General features: G+C 37.0%; 1 protein-coding gene across 18 annotated transcripts in view; it reads left to right on the top strand.

The window, feature by feature from the left end:
- ANK2 (ankyrin 2) overlaps positions 1 to 20,958 on the top strand; it is a 358,785-nt gene that overhangs the window by 233,796 nt on the left and 104,031 nt on the right. For 17 of the 18 annotated variants that reach the window (XM_067468650.1, XM_067468652.1, XM_067468651.1 and 14 more), the window contains 6 exons: positions 1,555 to 1,653; positions 2,721 to 2,819; positions 12,133 to 12,231; positions 15,380 to 15,565; positions 16,301 to 16,324; positions 19,114 to 19,212. In XM_067468650.1, coding sequence (XP_067324751.1) covers positions 1,555 to 1,653; positions 2,721 to 2,819; positions 12,133 to 12,231; positions 15,380 to 15,565; positions 16,301 to 16,324; positions 19,114 to 19,212 — 606 coding nt within the window. The remainder of the gene's footprint in view (positions 1 to 1,554; positions 1,654 to 2,720; positions 2,820 to 12,132; positions 12,232 to 15,379; positions 15,566 to 16,300; positions 16,325 to 19,113; positions 19,213 to 20,958) is intronic. The other variant, XM_067468665.1, reaches the window with a different exon arrangement.

Here is a 20,958-nt window from a genome sequence, read left to right on the forward strand (position 1 = left end):
TTGTAATATTCCTTATATTGCCTTTTTTTTAAAAGAGAAAGCTGCTAAACACATGATATATTGCCTTATTATGGTGTTCTGCAAGCATACTCAACTGGGAAGCATTAGCATATATTATTATACATCTAAACATAGCTCAAAATTGAACAGTTAAAGCCATTTATATAGCTTTAATCGATTTATGCTTCTAGTTTGCCCTTGTTTTTTTCATATTACAGTGCTTTCACAATACTGTTTGTTTTTTTTTGTCGTGTCAGGAGCGACTTGAGAAATTGCAAGTCGCTTCTGGTGTGAGAGAATTGGCTGTCTGCAAGGACGTTGCCCAGGGGACGCCCGGATGATTTGATAAAAACTATTAATCTTTGAGCATACTTTGTGTCTTCAAATTGACCAGCACTCGTACAGGCAACCTGACCCAGTTGTTTTTTTTATACAAAATACCAACCTCATAAGTGAACACTTTTTAGATGGCTAATGAACCATTACATTCATGCAACTTGAATACTGGGGAAAATAAAATCTGAATGCTACATCAAAAGTATCTAGATAGCTTTTTTTATAAAAGGAGAAGAGGAAGAAACAGGATGACTGAATCATGGCACTTGCCAAGAACTTAATTCAGAATCATACTTCACAGTGGTAGCATGTTTGTATTTGGAAATACTCATTTAATGATGTTATAGGGGGAATAAAAGGGGAAAACACCATCAGCATGATGTTGAAGAACTAAAGCAGAGATCTACTATCACAGTGATTCTCAACCTATGGGTCCCCTGGTGTTTTGGCCTACAACTTCCAGAAATTTCAGACTGGTTGTTAGGATTTCTGGGAGTTGAAGGCCAAAATATCTGGGGGCCCACAGGTTGAGAACCACTGTACTATCAGGAAAAGGTGATACGAGTTGGTCCATTTGCCTAAGATCCAGATTTCCCCAGCCAAGGTCTTTCCAGATGTTTTGACCTAGAACTTCCTATAGACTCCCCAGTATGTCCAAATGAAAGTTGTAAGCCAAACATGGAGGTAACTAGGTTGCAGAAGCCTATCCTAAGTTAACCATTAAACCAGCAGTTCCTAACCTGAAACAATGTTTAACAGTTTCCATTTGCTTTGATTAAGTTGTTACAAGTGAAGAATTGCAGTTTGGTGTTCACACAAATTACGGTATGCAAAAATCAAAGAAATTATTTTCATAGCTGTTTGCTGGTATTTGTTGTTATAATGTCCTATTTCCAAAAAGAAAAAAGAAAAAAAAGAGTAACTGTAAAGGAAGGATGTGTTATCTATTTGGTCTTGGTACACATATTGATAGATTATATCCTAACAAATTTGTTATAGGAGAAGCATTTGTGCGCCACTGTCCACTAAGGATGCAGAAATGTAGATTGTGAGACTATGTGAACATTAAAAAGCTGTCTTGCACTGCGTCAGGCTTATTTATCTGAGTCCTATCTATTTTGATTAATGAAATCCGACAGAATGATTTCTGCATATGACCAATGGCTAATGAATAATGGTCGTGATGGTGAATAATGAATGTAATGTCCCCACTTACAGAATGGACTCAACGCCCTCCATCTTGCTGCAAAAGAAGGCCATGTGGGTTTGGTACAGGAATTACTGGAAAGAGGATCTGCGGTGGATTCTGCCACCAAGGTAATATAATCATTCTTTTTATAGAGAATAGAACTAAACTAGAAATAGTGGATGGTCCACATGTACCTCCTCAGCCTCCAGTGTACACCACTCATACATACAATGTACAACCTGTTTTTATTTATTTATTTTTAAAGATCAATTGTTCCCATTTACCATGTTCTGGCTCCTCTGACCTGATTTAGGTATATGGGGAAACTATTTTTTGAAAAACCAAAATTGTACAAACCCAAAACATTTCAAATGCACCTGAAAATGCATTACCTTCTCCTAAACATCATGAAAACCTTTTAAAAGTAAAACATATCATATATACATGCATCTTAGTCTAGATTGTTTTTGTCAAAATTGTTCCTAAAAACTGGTCAACTTATCTATGGGTCTGTACCTTAATTCCTTTTTAAAAAAATATCCCTTTCTATGAGTAGAAGAAAAAGCTTAGTCTATATTGGAAGGACCTAAAAGAAATGTCAACCTATGTACTCTCTCCATCGTGGTACTGTTTCTGGCCTTTTTGCATGCAAGGTTGTGAGTTTTTGTCAGCATCTAACAATCTCTCTAGAAATCTCTGGAGAGTGTGTCCCTATGGTCTAATGCAGGCAGAAATTGGCAATAGAGGACCTAGAGCTCCCTAAAGAGAAAATTTTAATCAAGTCATCAAATAATTTTATCTGCAAAAGTCAAATTTGCAAATGTAGATGGCTGACTAGGTAAAGGTAAAGACTTCCCCTGACATTAAGTCTAGTTGTGTCTGACTCTGGGTGGTGGTGCTGATCTCCATTTCTAAGCCGGCATTGTCCATAGACACCTCCAAGATCATGTGGGCAGCATGCCTGCCTGGAGTGCCATTATTGCATTTGCATGTTTTCAATCTGCTAGGTTGGCAGAAGCTGGGCCTAACAGTTCCCCAGATTCGAACCTTTCAGGCAGCAAATTCAACAGCTCAGCAGGTTAACCCACCAGGGCCTGATTACAATATGAGTAATGTTTATTATTACATTGCTTTGAGCAACCAACGTATGAACAATTATTATAAATGCATCTGTGTTTTTATCTTTACAAAACAGAAAGGCAATACTGCGCTGCACATTGCATCCTTGGCAGGACAGGGTGAAGTGGTCAAAGTTCTCGTTAAGGAAGGAGCCAATATTAATGCACAATCTCAGGTATGTAGAGATTTACTCTTTTTGAAGTTTAATGTTGTACCAAGTATTATTTGGCTTGTGTTGGCAAGGTTAATTAGCCAAACATACAAACAGATATAGATGCAGACAGAATGAGGTGCTCTATTTATTTATCACAATAGAAAATATTAAAAAGATACTGATAGTTGGAGTATGTTGAGGAAAGGTGTCCCTTTTGCCATATGAGTTCAGGACAGCAGTTTCTTTAGTGACAGACCAGCTAGATGGTAAACATTTGAGCTGAGAATTTCTGGCATTGAAGTTAACTAACTTTAATTGTTGTTGTCACATGTCTTCAAGTTGTTTCCAATTTATGGCCACCCTAAGGTGAACGTTTCATGGAGTTTTCTTGTCCAAACATGCCTTTGTCTTCCTCAAAGTCTGAGAGAATGTGATTCATCCAAGGTCAGCTAATGGATTTATTTATGTGAGTGATGATTTGAACCCTGGTCTCTAGAGTCATAATCAATATTCAAACCACTTCATCACAATGGTTTTCTTATTTTCTTATTTTCTTTTTATTTATTTATTTCTAGAAGGTTTTCCCTTTTACTCTTGTCTCTAGCATACTTTGGCATTATGTTCTGACCTCTGATCTTTCCTCATCAAATGGAATAATTGAATTAGTTAGTTCTTCAGTTATCTTTATTAGTGTCAGTAATATTTAGAGCAGTGGTTTTCAACCTGTGGGTCCCCAGATGTTTTGGCCTTCAACTCCCAGAAATCCTAACAGCTGGTAAACTGGTTGGGATTTCTGGGAGTTGAAGCCAAAACACCTGGGGACTCACAGGTTGAGAACCACTGATTTAGAGATATTTCTGATAGTTGGGTTGTTGTAGGTTTTTTCGGGCTATATGGCCATGTTCTAGAGGCATTTTCACCTGACGTTTCACCTGCATCTATGGCAAGCATCGCCAGAAGTAGTGAGGTCTGTTGGAACTAGGAAAATTGGGTTTATATATCTTGGAATGTCCAGGGCGGGACAAAGAACTCTTGCCTGTTGAAGCTAGGTGTGAATGTTTCAACTGACCACCTTGATTAGCATTTGATGGCCTGGCAGTTTTTTGGTGCGGCTTGTTAGTGGCTGGGGGTTTTTTTGTTCAGAGATGATTAGCTGTCCCTGATGGTTTCCTCTCTGTTCTTTTGCTGTTGTAATTTTTTTAAATACTGGTAGCCAGATTTTGTACATTTTCATGGTTTCCTCCTTTCTGTTGAAGTTTTCCACATGTTTGTGGATTTCAATGGCTTCAGGATTTCAAAGAACTGCCAATGCATCACATGAAAGTGCCTATTACAAGAACTGTCAGCCCACAAAGGCCTGCTTAAACAAAGAGATCTTTGCTGTCCTACAAAAGACTAGGAAGAGAGTTCCAAAGCCTGGGAGCAACCACTGAGAAGGCCCTAACCCGTATTAACACCAGATGTAACTCTGACAATGCAGTACTCAACTCTTGTTTATTTACAAATATACATAGCTTGACTCCTGTATATTAATAAATCATTACAGTGTACAGTTGATCTTTTGTAAGAAAAGTTTGTCTGACCCTCTTCATCAGTGATTGTCAAACTGCAGATGTGCATGCTGCACCGATTTATTTCTCATTGTTATTTGGTTAAAGAGCAGCATTTCTTTATAGCATTGGAAACCGATTTTGAAACTTGAGGGCAAGTGTGGATACAAAGATGTGCAATGAATTATATGACCTTGATACACAATTTGTCAGAATGTCCTTATGGACAATCCCAATTGAAAAGGAGTGCCAACTTTGCCAGGATAGTGGTAATATCTATAGGGGTTGCTCAGGGAAATTTCTGAATAGTCTACATGCTATGTCTTTTATTTCATAACAGGAAGGAGTAGCCCCAAATTGTCAGGATCAGAGTGTCAAATTTATGAACAGTAGTTATTCATAAGGCATGACTACAAAGCAGCATCTGGAAAAGTGCTCCCTCCCTCCCTCTCTCTCTTTTACATGGATGGAAGTGCCGCAGTATCTCAGTCAGTACTCTTTGAACTATTTTGGTAGCTGCTGACTCACACCAGCAAACAGAAGAGGCTTCAGAAAAAGAAACAGTAGAAAGAAATTTACAAATCATAAGAAGGCATCTCTAGCATGATAGAGTCCCCCCCACCTTAAGTTTAATCCGATGGGAGTTTGTAGCATTAAAGACCCTCAGGCCACAGGTGAATGTCAGTCTTTACAAACATACACACACAGAGGGAGCCCTATGTGCATAATGGTTGAGTAAGGCATGCAGTTTCAAAGCAATAAAGATTAACCTTTGTGTACTAGGATACAACGCTCGATTGACCTAGAGTCACCTTGTGCAGTAGAATCTGCACAGAATTGCATCTACAGTGGAGGTATTATGTGCGATTATATGTGATCTGAGCAATCTTCCTAAATTTCAGCCACTTGTCAATTGCAGCACATGTTTAAAAATAATGACAGCAATTATGATTACTTGGTTTGAGCAGGCTTTCCCCCTTCCCCCAAGGAAATGCAATATGCTGGGTTTTTAAAGAATGCTTCATACTGATTTTGGGTGAACTGTGACACAGAGAAGCTTAAATGAAATTGTCTATAGATTGACTTCATTGAGGATGTACACTGGAATTCTCATCCAGGTCAGGAAATAAAAGAAGTACAGATGAAAACATAACCCTCACTGCATTCAAATATCACTGGAGCACAACTAAAATTTATTCAGAGATTTAAAAACAATTATGGTGCATCCAGGTCACCTTTTTTGGTGTGAATGCACTTTTTTACAGTTGTAGAGAATCATGTAAACCCATTGGATTATCTGTGTGTGGAGGTTTCTGCCATGCCTTCCTTATGGCTCTCCTTAGTTCACACTCCAAACATCTCCTTCTTACTAATCACACATAAGTACCCTTAGATACATTCTACACACACATACCACTCTGATGCTGACACAAGATGATGATACAGTCCAAAAGCTGACCTTTGATTCTTGTTTCCCATTGACTTCCTTCCATAATACCACAGAGGGGATATTTTCCTTTCAAAACATCTGAGCAGTTGGAATAGTCATGAATGAACCCTCCCTAGCATTGCACCAATTGTTAGGGAGGGCCCATTTTAGTGCTCCCTAGCCAGAGTGTTTGTATCTTAGAGTTATGGGAGTCCAAAGTCTTCAGCCTGTGCCAATTTCATTATTCCCTGCATTTATGGATTTTTTTTCTCTCAAATGGATGCCGGTGGTGATAGAATGGTGTTGGCAAAAGCACTATCTTTCTGCAAATGTGTATGTGCTTTGTGTTCTACTGTGCCTTTATGTTATTTCCAACATATGGCAACCCCAAGGAAAACCTGGGACAGGGTTTCCTTGACAAGCTTCATTCATGAGGGATTTGCGTTTGCCTTCCTCTCAGGCTGAGAGAATGCAACTTGCTCCATGTCATTTTAATGGTACCTCATTAATATATCTGCCATCATAGCAAATGCCCTAAAAGGCTAGCTAAATTTGTGTACTTTTTGCAAGTGGTCTTGCTTATTTTGCTTTTTGGGTCACTTGTGTGGTATAAATAACACAGCCCTTTTTCTTTGTAGCCTACTAGGGTAGTAGGCAAACTTGTTATGGCTCTCTGGATTGCAATAAATCTCAATTAGCCTGGGTTCATGTTAGCTGTTCCTTAATACATAATAACTTTAACATTTCTTGTCTGATGCACATTATTGCATTTTATTCTATAGCTATTACCAGTTACTGCAGATTTATTTAAATTTATGGCTCCACTTTTGGGTATGCAACAAGCAATAGGTTTAGGTAATAAGATGAACAGCTTTTTGAACTGAAATATCAAGGTGCATATTATTATGCAAAAGAATCAGGGAACAAAAGAGAGGAGAACAATGAAACAGAACTAAGCAGCATGAGCTCAACACTTCTGTTATTTTCACTTCCCACAAAGGCATTTTCTGATTCATTTTTACTAATTTTGATAGAAATAAAAATGGTAATATCTGTGGGGAAACCCAAAGTAAGAAAGAGAAATTGAATGCCAGTGAGCTGACAATGAGGTGATTCTAACCCTTGTTTCTGAGCCATACTTAAAAATCTCCTGACGTTTTGCCTGCATCTATGGCAAACATCCTCAGAGGTAGTGGGGTCGGTTGGAACTAGCAAAATTGGGTTTATATATCTGTGGAATGACTAGGGAGGTAGCTAAGTGTGAATGTTTCAACTGACCACCTTGATTAGCATTAGAGGTGGCAGCTAATCACCTCTGAACAAAAGATTCCTTCAGGCACTAACAAGCCACACCAAAAAACTGTCAGGCCATCAGATACTAATCAAGGTGGTTAGTTGAAACATTCACACTTAGCTCCAGGAGACAAGAGTTCTTTGTCCCACCCTAGTCATTCCACAGGTACATAAACCCAATTTTGCTAGTTCCAACAGACCTCACTACCTCTGAGGATGCTTGCCATAGATGCAGGCGAAATGTCTCTAGAACATGGCCATATAGCCTGAAAAAACCTACAACAACCCATAAAATATAATCTTTACAGGGTGCATATGATGATATATTCCAGTTTTTCAGCCAGCTTTTCGATAGTACTAAATGTTCCAGGCACTGTCTTACACTCAATGTAATGGGTGTTTGGTTCCTGAATTCTGATTCAAACAGAATTGAGTCAGAGAGTAAAGATCACCAGCCTCAAGAATTAAATGACAGGCATCCTAGTGCATTAATGTATTTTCCCCATTAAAATCATGTTACAGTTACATGTACCAACATTTCAGGATGTTTGCAACAAATCAAAGCTCTCAGCTATGATTTCCAGGATCTTTTATAAGAATTTTGCCTCCATAAGTTAATTTATATCAATTGAATTAACTGATTTGTCCACTAAAACTCATATAGAGAACGAAATTGACTAAGATTTGTAAAGTTTGATAACAGATTATCAGTCATGTCTCCTTTAAAAATTCAGATAAATCTAGCTGCAGACATTTTATACAACTTGATGATGATATCCAGTATCGATACGGTGGTGCTGGTTTGATGGAGCTAAATCATGGTTTATTAGACTGAGAGGAAACCTGCACTTTCCCTTCTGTTCCCATTGCTGTTCTTCTCCCACACTTGGATCTGCTGTATCTATCATGTTTCACTTCCTGCTGTATCATAACCAGGAGAGAGTCTTAGGACCTGGTCACACACACCCTGCTATTTCTGACCGTGTTTTTGATGTTTGAGTGAAAACAGAATTTAGTTTAAACTGCATGTGAAGAGAAGTTATAGTACTTCATGATTTAATGCAATAGAGGGGTGTGACATTGAAGAAATGTAAGCAATGTTGCTTCTGATATCAGATGGAAGAGAAGACGAAACTTTGTTGTTCTTTTGTCATGATGTGACTGAGATCGGACATGCTTTTAAGGCTGTGCTGTATATACTTTGTAAGTAAAGCAAAAAGAACCACTATTTTCGAAAGCTAATTTTTGAAGTCTGTTTGAAGTGATTTACAATACTTCGTGCCTTTAAGGACAGAGTCTTTGAAGGTCAAGAAGAGGAGATAAAGCCAGCTGATTTATGATCACTTTATCTCAATTTCCTGACAGTTTCACCAGCAGTTCTGATGCCCTGCCCGGCAGTGATTTCTCCATTACATGCGGGAAGCATTGCCCAACCCGTGTTGACAAGGAAGTGTCCTAGGACACTTCCATGCCAGTTGGGAGGCAGGGCCTCCACTGGGAGTTGAGGAATGTCATGTGATGGGTTGCATGCCCATCCATCCTTCAACTGGCTGACAAGCGTCCTAGATCTCTTAAATTTATAAGTGTGCTGTGGTCCACTGTCATGTCTGTTAAAAAAAATCAATGTTCTGAATTGTGTGGTGTTCCTTTAGATGTTATGTTAAAGCTGGTTCAGAGAGCTAGTTATTCAGCAGCAAGGATAGCTTCAAGTGACAATCTTATTTCAGCAGTGACCAGAGTTAACTTGATGCTCAGGACTGTACCTTCCAAGTTCCATACATCCCACATGAGATCTTCAAACATTGAAGCTCTGTGTCCTTTTCAGGACCTCTTGCTAAATGAATTCTTGGCATGAACAAGCTAGTCCCTAGAGCTCCATGATGCTCTTAGAGATGGCCTCTCTCAATCTTCTAAGTGTCATATACGATTGGATCAGGGGTGTTAGGCATGGCTAAGTCATTTTGTCTTCTCTCAGGGGCATCAGGAATGGTTGGTTTGGTGGTGGCATTTGATCACAGTGCCTCCCCTGTAGGTTGCTTGGTGTCCAAATCATTACTGGATCCTTGAGATATGATAACATGTGTAGAACAAGCTCTCTTTTTCAGAAAGTGTCTCTTGATGCCAGGAGCATCAACATACACTCTTTTCTTATGATCTTATTCAGTTACAGACTGCTTACATGGGATTACCATTAAATCTACAAAATTGAATTTCTTTTACAAATAGGGTTCCCTATAAAACCAAATCAGTGTGTCTGATAGTTTAATTTTTTGCTGCTGTTCTTTTACCCTACAATAAAATATGAACTCAAAACAAGCAGCCAAAAATAAATAAGTGGGCAAAGGCCTAATGTATATTCAAAGACTCATAATGAGGAATGTGAACTGCTTTTATTAAGTGGGCATTACGTCCTCAACTCACCCTTATAGAGAGAGCAAGAGAGAATCTTGTCTGGTGAGATAAAATCCTCTTATGAGGCATTTATTTATAGTACAGCTGATAATAATGCTTTTGGGCATGCTGCAGAATAAAAGTTTGCAGAATCCTGATCATCTTTGTCCTTTCATTATGTCATTGAATGTTAAGATCAGAAGTCTTAATAGAAATAATTTTTGTTGATTTATAACTTAGGTCTAAGTTAATTTATTCTAAGTATTATTACCACCTCTCCTTCTTAAAGCTAAATTTAAATAGTTCACAATTTTGCACAAATGATTTGACTCCTTGTAATTTCTATATTTTTAAAGACAGAGAAAATGAATTTGTTTGAGATGTGAAGAGATAGAAAGATAGTATAGGTTGATGAATTTTGTAGACTACATTCTGATAACAAATAGAGAGTGGGATAAAGCTATGTAATCAAAATGGCTAAATAGAATAGGCTGCCTCTATACCACAGTAGCTATGCTTCTTAGTATTGAGTATATAGATATTTTGGGCTAAAATGCTGCTGTTGTGATGATAGTCATTGGAGTTTGAAAATCCTTAGATGTGTGGTTTCACACACCATTTTATGAGAGCCAGCATAGTGCAGGGTTTGAACATTGGCCTATGACATTGAGACACCGGGTTTCGAATCCCCACTTAGCATGGAAGCCCTCTGGATGACTTTGGAGAAGTCACACTCTTCTGGTCTCAAAGGAGACAAAGCCAAACTCCCTCTTATCAAAGTTTGCCAAGAAAACTTCATGATAGGTTTGTCTTAGGGTTGTCATAAATCAGAAATAACATGTAAGCATACATGAACAGTAAATGCATGGCACTCGCTTTTTGTAATGAAGTGGATGCGTTCCTCAAGCCATAGAGATGTCATCCAGCATCACAGGGGGATAAACTTGCAGCTTATGTCAGAGGAATATTATGTTTTTGACTAAAGATGTGCATAATGCTGACATTAGAAAGTGTGGAACACCCAGTTGGTAAGCTAATGCATCTGCTTTGTGGATTGCCTTTGGAGTAACATTTTTCTGAAGACAAAATAAGTCTGTATATACCTAGGTAAACAAATGTGGGCCTTTCTGTACATGCAAAAGTTTGAAGCTGCATTTAAACCACATGTTTGATTGATGATCACCGAGTGGGTAATAAGTCTCTTTGATTGCTAAAAACAACAGAGATGTGGCCAGAAATCTTCACGCATTTGTGATTACCATCATGTAAGCATTTCTATGCAATGCAAGTGGCAAAACATGAATGTTAGACCTATAATGATAACAAAGCAAAAATAAATAAGTATGCTTCAACATGTAAATGGCTTTCTGCTCAAGGTCTATTCTTACAAAGATCATTAGGCCACTTTGAATTCATGTTATGAGCATTTATATAATTAAGCGTTCAAAAGCATAATGTGTATTTCTGTGCATATAATACAATTAATGTGTATTCTAAAGTCAATGAGATGTAACCAGTAAAATAATCTAGATAGTTACCTGTCGCTTAGTTATTCACAGAAATTGAATCAAGCCAAAAAGGTTAAAATAATTTGTTTTTGTTTCTATCAAACTGTTTCCCTGCTGTTGTGTTCTTGGATAAAATTGTAGCAACATTGATAAATTAAATTATGGCAACACCATTGTATTATATTGCATCGTTAAATATTGTAGTCTGATATACTGAGGGTTTTATTGAACCCTTCAGTGATTATGTCCAAGTAAGCTGAGGATTTGAATCTTCTACTGGGACCTTTTTAGCATATTATGATATTCTGTTGATCAGGATATCTACTAAAATTTTTTGCTGTCTTCTCATATTCTGCAGAACCAAAGATTTTATGTCCTTTTAAAATCCATCAAATAATAATATAACTTTTGCAGTTGAGTTATTAGCTTGATAAATAGTTTCAGAATTCTACTGTATTTGCAGTTACTCTTGAGGTCATGGTTTTACAATGCCTTCAGTTAAATAAAAATGATACATTAATAGATTTTTTTTCTTTTACTCACCAGTCCTAATAAAAAATTATTGCCAGTTTTACAGTGTCACTTTCATAAAAAGTACGTGGAAGAATAATGAATTCTTCTAGTGAATGACAAGTCAGCTGAAATGCTACAAAAAGATTATCAAGGGGAAATTGTGTGAACTTTCTAAGTCATTACCAAACAGTATCAGATGTCATTATTTAAGACTAAAATGAGAATTTTGCAACCTTCCAGATCTTGTTGAACTTCTCGCATTCCTCAGAGTTAGTTATATTGACTAGGGCTCTTCAAAGTTGCTGGTCAACAGTACCAGGAATGCAGCACAATTATAAAGATATTTTACACTGTAATTGGTCTTAAGAGGGTAAACGTTAATATCAATGTATCTTTACCAAGATAACATTATTGTCAATTTCTGTTACTGATATGACATTTAAGACATATTTTTAATAATATATCCTATTCATTAGAACAGTAAGATTCCTTTTTCATACAGCATCCTGAATTTTCAAGTGCAACAGTTCTATTTTTTAGATTCTACTTATAAACAACACATACAAAAGTTTTGGGAAAAGATGCTATTTTTATGTATATTGTTTACTTGTTGTTTCTCACTGCAATTCTTTCTTTTGTGTCTCTCCCAGAATGGCTTTACTCCATTATACATGGCAGCTCAAGAAAACCACATTGAAGTAGTGAAATACCTTCTGGAAAATGGAGCCAATCAGAGCACTGCTACTGAGGTACAGTACTTTTGAGAGAAATAACCCAAACGTTTTTAGTTTCTTTGATTCCTTCACTCTGTTTATTTGCTCCTACTGTACTAGTAACATCTGCCACAGAAATAGAAATGGACAAATGTTTCTACTCCAACAGCTTTGTGTATTCCCATAGCGCATTTCCACTTTTAGCAATGAGGCCATGGAAAGTGGTCCCTTTTCAGTCCCTTCATTTGACACCTTCTCTGGTATGGCATAAACCCACCACAGGGCATTCTACACAGTATGACATTTATTGGAGTTGCACTCAAGCCAAGCTAGTCTTTGTTAACAGCTGTTTAGCCATCCTTTCATTCAGTGGATATTATTTCACTGGATGAAGGTTCCTAAAATAATCTTTTCTGTTGCTGGAATGGATTGAGATCATGTTACCATTGCAGATTTGCAAGGGTATGAGATTCTGGGTGGTTGCTAAGCAACTGGACAAAAACAGTATTTGTAAAAGAATCACTGGATGTCTTGAAGCTCAGAGTGGTATGTGTGAGTGTGAATGAGAGAGGGAAATGCTGCAGTTTTATTTACAATATTACCACAAATACATTAATATGAAACTGCAACTCCACCCCCTTTCCAGACAAATTAATTTGTTCCACCTTAGATTAATATGAATTTGACTATTGTGGTCTTATTATCCTAAGAAAGAATAGCAATTGTGTTAGTCCAAGGCTAGCAGAGCATGAAAGGAGATGCCATTTTCAGGTGGATCTAAAACCTTTCCATTACCGAGTTCATTTGGAGCAAAACCTCCTCCTATGCCCTGAAGCACTGGTTTATGCAAAATGTAGAAATCTCAAGCATCTGACACTAAATTCCCAGTACTAGATAACAATACTGTCAGCAATCCATTATTAGCTCCAGTGGGATTTTGCCCTTTATTCTCTTAACAAGCATCCTTCCATTGTTGTTGTTAGATGCCTTCAAGTTGACTTTGATTTATGGTGAAATTATTCATAGAAGGATTGCTGTTGCTTTGTTCTTGGGCTAACTTGCAAGAGGTCACCCTGTGGGTTTTCGTGGCAGAACAAAGCTGTGAATTCTGCTCTCCCAGAGTTTTAGTCCAATATTCAAACTATCACATTTATTCCTGATTATTGGTCTATATCCTGATTTTGACATTTTAAATGTTTGGACAGAGATATCCAGGTTTCCAGGTTATGGGAGGGGAAATTTTCATTCAGTTCACACCTCAACAGGAACATATAAATTTCATATTTCTCAAGTCAACATACAAATTGGAACACAATTATCCCTAGATAATGTCACATAATTTTGTCTCTGAACAAAGAATGCATAAAAATATCTGAAGACAAAGGCAGATACAAAAAAAAAAAAAAAGCTTCTTTTAGTAGAAAATGCGCAAACATTACACCAAGGAAAATGGTTTCCAAAAATGTATTCACTGTGTAAAATTGTGAACAAAAATGACTTTGTACGGGAAGTTGTACATAATTATTGTAAAATGGCACATTGATGCACAGAAGATAGAATGGTTTTAAGATGGGAAAGTGGATTAATTGGGGGAAAAACCCAATAGTTTTATCCATACATACGTGTGCTCAGGATCTCCAGAAAAAGTATGGCAGATCAGAAGCAGTGGGGAAGACTAGATCTGTCCTTCTTTACTACCCACACATTAGTGTGATGCTTTTATAGTTTGGTCTTACAGATATATTTGCAATTAACTTGTATATCTCCTGTCTACACTGCCAAACATTCCTCTTTTTTTTTTGCTTTCTCTTTTATCAGGTTACACTTTCTGAGCTCTTAGTTTAAGCTCTGTATTGCAGAGTTATTAAGAAATCTGGGCAACATGACTTGTACACACTTTAAAAAATTTCAGGGTTGTGATTATATATAAAAAAACAATGATCTGAAGTTTAATTAAACGTTTGCTGCACCTTCTCTGGGTTCTGCATTCTTTAAAAGGTTTAATACACCTTTATTATAAATAAATATTAAAATCATTCAATTTCACAGTGTAATATAATTCTGATTTTTAAAATGGGGTCACATTTCTTAAGGTAAAATTATTTTGACGTTTCTCTCAATGATTGGGTATCTGTTTCCAAAGTTGTCTTTTTCCACTCTGAGTCTAATAAATAATTGTATTCTGAAGCATTTAATTATTATAGAGTTGGGTCATTTTAGATTCTGGGCTAACTGGGTACTGTCAGTAGAGGAAGGCAGTGTGATAACAAAATCCCATTCATTTTTCCTCCTGGATTAGCACAATTGTCATAGTGATCCCAAGGTATGCAATTGGTTGCACAGCCATTTATTTATTTACTTACTATATTTATATTCTAGCCTTCTCATCTCAAAGGGGGCTCAAAGCAGCTCACAAATAGGTAACAATTCGATGCTGCGTAAACAGATATAATAATAATAATAATAATAATAATAATAATAATAATAATCTTTATTTATACCCTGCCATCATCTCCCCAAAGGGGACTCAGAGTGGCTAACATGAGGCCAAGCCCAAAATTACAGTACAGCAAAGTAAAATGCAAATAAGCAAATAATAACATCAAAATAAGATACATAAAATAACAGAATATACAATAAACAAATACAAAATAACATGGTGGAGGAATAAAATAAACAAACTTTAAAAATAAAAAAGTTAAAAACATCTCGACATTAAAACCAATTATTGAAAAACAGAATTCAAGGTCATAGCCAGGATCCATTCCAGTTGTATTTGCACAATTCCGTATTCACTTATTGCACTGAAATAAGTGAATATCAGTCATGTATGCATTGTGCAGAGGTTGCAGAAATGCTTGTGCAATCAGTCAACTGACTGGTACTATATCTTTTTGCAAACTGACGGTTCACTGAAAATTGTTAAATTGCACAATTTTTGCACCATATGGAACTAGTTGATCATGAGTGCAATGTCATTTTCAATAACATTATGAAAGGTTGGGTTTGGGGATTTTAAAGATGAATTCTAATGATCATCTATTCTGTTAAACCAGCTTTGATATTCTGGAGTTGGGGCATTTTGCTCATTCTTCTAAGCAAAACCCTAGAATTTTCTCCTAAATCATGCTGTGATGGTACCACTGTTAGACTGATGTGCTATATTTTCTTTCCTCTGCAACAGGATGGCTTCACTCCATTAGCGGTTGCACTGCAGCAAGGTCATAACCAGGCAGTGGCTATCCTTCTGGAGAATGACACAAAAGGGAAAGTGCGTTTGCCGGCATTGCACATTGCTGCCAGGAAAGATGATACCAAGTCAGCAGCACTTCTGCTCCAGAATGATCACAATGCTGATGTTCAGTCTAAGGTAAAAATAGTGTTGTTTTTGTTGCTGTTCTACAGTGTTGGAACTTCACCAAAAGTGAATGATTTTGATGGGCTGCTTCATACATTGAGCAAGGCAAGTTACGCCTCTCTTCTAGGAAGGAACTACAGCCTTTTGCAGTTCCCTGTGTGATTAATATATATTTTATCACATGTTGTGTTATTTTTAAGTGCATGCATAAAACACCTTGCATTTACATCCAAGATTAAGATGTGTATTAGGTAGCCCTATGAAATTTATAACCATTCCATTGCTATAAAAAGATTAATGCAAACAATTCTGCTTTTCCTTTGGTACGGATTGCTGAAACCAGTATCTACAATAATGCATTATTTTTATCATGGATTTGGAAGAAGAAGAGAATAGCTTTTGAAAATAGAATGGTCTCAGCTCTGCTGTTTTCTTTATGGGCAGTTGACATTATATCAATTTGCAAGGTACTCTCCCTACCATGACTAGTATTTCAAATTCAGTCTTTGTAAATTTGGCAATTTACATAGACAAATCAGTTGTTGAGACAGTGTAATTCTTGGATAATATACTGGTTTGTGGCCCATGAAAATGTGGATGGCAAACATTTAAATTTTAAACTAACTCATAATTGTCACTCCTTTCTTCCTTAATAACAGAATAATGCATTTCAGTGGACAACTTGGTTCTGTTTTTTCTGATAATCTGTAATATTTTTCCTTTTTTCTCCAAAACATGCTGCAACAGATGATGGTGAATAGGACAACTGAGGTACCAAAAACCTAGTTTTTAAAATCTCCTCTCACTCCTATGGATAAATGCTATACATTCCTATGATGTCGGAATTCTCTCCAAAATGTGTCTTACTTTATATCTGACTTATATCAGTGGCAGACATTTTCTGTTTTCTCTTTTGCTTTTATTCTTTGCAAGCCCCCTGACAGCTTTGAGACAGTTTAGGTTGTTGTTTTTAGAAACTCTGCATTAGAAATGAGAGTATGCCTTTGAAGGTATTTTTAAATACGGTACAATTGCACATAACATCATGCTATAAATCTAGCACTATCGCTAAAATTGGTTGCTAGGCATAGTTATTCTGGAATGACACATTTGTGGATCTCAGAGGAAAACTCCCCCATCCCCAAGCTATGGAATTTAACATCTATGAGGTCACTGCAAAAACACCCCTTCACCCTATATACTGTTCACCATTTCTCACTAATGCCCTCATCAGATAGGGGAAGAATCAGTGGCATCCTCCACTTTGCTGCTCCTTTAAGTACAGAGCCTGTTGGCTCCCATTACAGCACAACTACTTCTGGTTCTGTGCTTAAGGGGGTGGCAAAAAAGAGCATGCCACCATGGCGGTGACATGGAAGAATTGGGGGGGGGGGGCTGGACAGTCATTGCTTCCCCCCATAGGTGATGCAGATGGGTTTTCCATGCCCCCCCCCCCCCCCATCGGATGTAAAATGCTGAAATTGCCATGATGCATAGTGATTCTGGTGGCCTTTAGGGTGAGGTCATAAGACAGTTTTCAATATCTGAATCAATTCTTTTTCCATTAAAATGTGAAATACTCACCTCACAAATGAGAATGGTTATATCACATGACTAATGATACATTTGACTTAAAGAAACAAAACAACGTGTATTGGCCCAAACAATTGAAGTCTGTGTCCACAGAGCTAAAGTTCAAATGCAGATTGTATTACCAGTAGAGCTAAGCTGAATTTTCATAAAACTAACATATATATATCAATGTTTATTTCAGCAGGATATGGCTGCTCTTGTTTCTCAGACAAAACAATTATTTGTTTTGCATAGTATCTGCAACTGGGAGAGACAGTGTTTTTAAAACTGTTTTTAAAAGATGGACAAGAGTTTGTTCATTTAAATCATTAAACAAATTTGGACTTTGAACAAAGGTAGCATTTGTGAACTATGCAAATAACTCATTCTCAGGGCTTCAGATTATCAACCAAGAAATTCCATGGGACTCTGGAGCTATAAAATACAGCCAGTAGGGGAGCTAAGTGGGAAAAAAAAATACATATTGAGGATCTGATATACATAAAATGGGAGCTGTTCTTTAATTCTCTATACTGCATTTGCATTTGTGTACAAAATATGAAAACTTTCTATCTTTAAAATGCAATTTTATGGATCCAGCCACAACAGAGACACTGAATATATTTCTGAATAATGTCAACACTTTTATAAATACCATTGATTCAGTGGGTCTGCTATAGCTGGGACAAGTAAAATTGGGACCAAGATTTATATTCTACTACTTATTCTGATATACTTTGACAATGCTCAGTATGAATAATATTTGGCTATCCCATGGGAGATGGATGGATCAATATGCAATTTTTAGAAAACATTAAAAAGTTTTGTGAAGAAACTGGTCAAAATGTATAAAGGAAGCATCAAGTATTGGAAATGTAAAGAACAAGAAGGAACTTTCTTCCACATGTGTTGCTCCTGTAAAAATCAAGGGAACCCTGGGGTAAACTACAAAAAACACTGCAAGAAATTTTAAAATCCAGGCTACAATTAGAGCCTGAATTATTTTTATTGGGAATGTCAATTAAACAAAATCACTAAACTACAAAGTATTGCACTGCATAATAACCATAACATGGACATTATATGCACAACATTGGAAGAAGGCAGACCTCCTGACAATAGAAGAATGAATAGTTAAAGTTTTTAAAATAGAAGAAATAGATACATTAGCAATGATGAACAAAGAAAAAAACACAAAAAAACTTTATCAAAGACTGGGAGCCATTTCTAAACTTTGTAATCAAATAAAAGAAACCGGGAGAAGTTTTCATAGAAGGCTACATAATTCAATAGGTTAGAATCTTTGTTGGGAATTTATAAATAATAACTATTAGGCTAGTAGGAAGAACAGAACTGAATGTCTCCAACCTAAAGGACAGAAAGTCATCATAATGGGATAATAATAATAATTTTAAAAAATTATTTGTACCCTGCCACCATCTCCCTGAAGGGACTCAGGGCGGCTAACAAAGCATTCCAAAGTGCTGCACATAAAATAATGAAAGGAGGGAAGGGTGTAGTCAAATACAACTGCAGTGTTGTACAAATGTTAGCTAATATTGCACTGGTCCATCTATATATATACACCTCTGTATAGATTTGTTTCATTGGGTTTTTTTTAATGAATGTGTTAATCCACACATGCACACACATTATTAAAAGAGTTTTGTGAAGGTTCATAAGAAATAAATTGAAGGCCAATATCTTCCTTTGCAGGCAAAAATGTACACTTTTTATAGCTTTTGTGGGGAAAAGTAACCTTTCCTAGCTCTCATAATTGTGAAGGGAGATGTCTTGGCTCTGTGCTCATTAGGCTGAGATACTGTGCTAACTCAGAAGTTGAACTTCTGAGCTCCTTGGAAGCAGCATTAGTACCAATAATGCTTGGTACTAATGTATTCTAGTTTCGAAAATAGAAATACTTTCTTATGCCAAAATACCCCCAAATGTTTTCTGATTATGACTGGTTGTTTCCTTTTGCTTTTCAGAGTGGCTTCACGCCTTTGCACATAGCAGCACACTATGGAAATGTCAATGTAGCAACACTTCTGCTCAACCGGGGAGCTGTTGTGGATTTCACAGCAAGGGTATGGATGGTTTTCTTTTTTTACATGAAAGTCTAAGAGGATGAGTAACTTTTGTTAAATGTCTATTTTTGTTAAAGAAAATAGAAAAGGCATACCAAGACGGCTTTCTTTTAAGGTGTGGTTGAATATTCAATTGAAGCAAATGATCCTTGCATATATTCTGTATAAGTTTATCATCAAGTAGACCATTCTTTCCAGTTAGAGGATCACTGTTTATAATGCATTCATTTTATCTGTATATGGGCATAAATAAAGTAGACACACATACTTACTGAATTATTACTAGCACTGTTGGCATTCTGAAAAAGCTGTGGGGAAGCATATGTCATAAAAACATTACTTGTTTATTTCAACAAGCAATGGGCCAAATCTGATCTAACTTCCAAAGTGAAAAATTCATGGAAAGCTTTGAATTTTTTGTTAAATGCATCTCACAAGTGTTTCAGTGGATCTGCTTAAAAATTATTTGTACCCATATAGTTATATGTATATTTTGCTATTGATCAGTAGACTGGTGCTACACTTCAACTAATTTGGAAATATTCAAGTGAAAGTAGAATACATGTTCCTAAAATGTCTGAATAATGTCTTCTCACACAAACATATTTGAGCACTGTTGTAAATTGAAGGTACAGATCTGTTTAACTTCTTCATTGGGTAAATAGTGGCATGCTATCACCTTGCTTTCTTACTTTGGCACCCTGTTTATGGGATCTCCTCTACCTCTGGCTCCTTTGCTACTTATTTATTTCAGCAGCTTTAATGGGATTTAAAACTATGATTGGCTGTTGATGATGTGCTATACATTATTGTTTTGTGTTTTCTGAAATATGTTTTGAAATAGGAAAGCGAGGCAAACCCTAGAAACAAATTAATATTACTTGAAGTTGTACAAAAAGTGTTTTATGACATCCCTCTTCGTCTTAGTGCTTTGCTGGGATTGTTTGCACAGTCCACTTAAAAATAGCTGCTATGATAAAGATTAGGAAGATAAATTTGGGGTGCATCCCATATACCAGAACTGGGCAGAAAACATGGAATTTCGTTTCTTGGTGGCATTTGTCAGCTTGGTCACAGGTGTACTATTATGGGAGTAACAATTAATTGTAGCCCCCGGTGGCGCAGTGGGTTAAAGCACTGAGCTGCTGAGCTTGTTGATCGAAAGGTCGCAGGTTCGATTCCGGGGAGCGGCATGAGCTTCCGCTGTCAGCCCTAGCTTCTGCCAACCTAGCAGTTCGAAAACATGCAAATGTGAGTAGATCAATAGGTACCGCTCCGGCGGGAAGGTAACGGCGCTCCATGTAGTCAAGCCGGCCACATGACCTTGGAGGTGTCTACGGACAACGCTGGCTCTTCGGCTTAGAAATGGAGATGAGCACCACACCCCAGAGTCAGACATGACTGGACTTAATGTCAGGGGACTACCTTTACCTTTACCTAACAATTAATCATCACCATCTGTGGAGAATAAAGATTACTCAATTCTAATATGTAATGTTATTCGAAACTAGGTCACATTGCATTTGGTAGGGCTTGTTCAGTAGTCAACTTCTAGATTGGATTGTTAGTTTCCTCCATTCCCATCTCATAAGACTGGATGTTTGTTGATCTGTATTCTTAAAAGGCTATAGGTGATCAGCCTAGTATTCATCACCCGTGCTAATAGGTGATCACTCATGGTCAAGTATGATTGTCTTCCAAGAGTTGAGTCTTGGCAGTAGGCCTATAAGTGACTGTGGAGACCTA

Source organism: Anolis sagrei, chromosome 5 (assembly GCF_037176765.1).
Source record: "Anolis sagrei isolate rAnoSag1 chromosome 5, rAnoSag1.mat, whole genome shotgun sequence".
NCBI lineage: Eukaryota > Metazoa > Chordata > Lepidosauria > Squamata > Dactyloidae > Anolis > Anolis sagrei.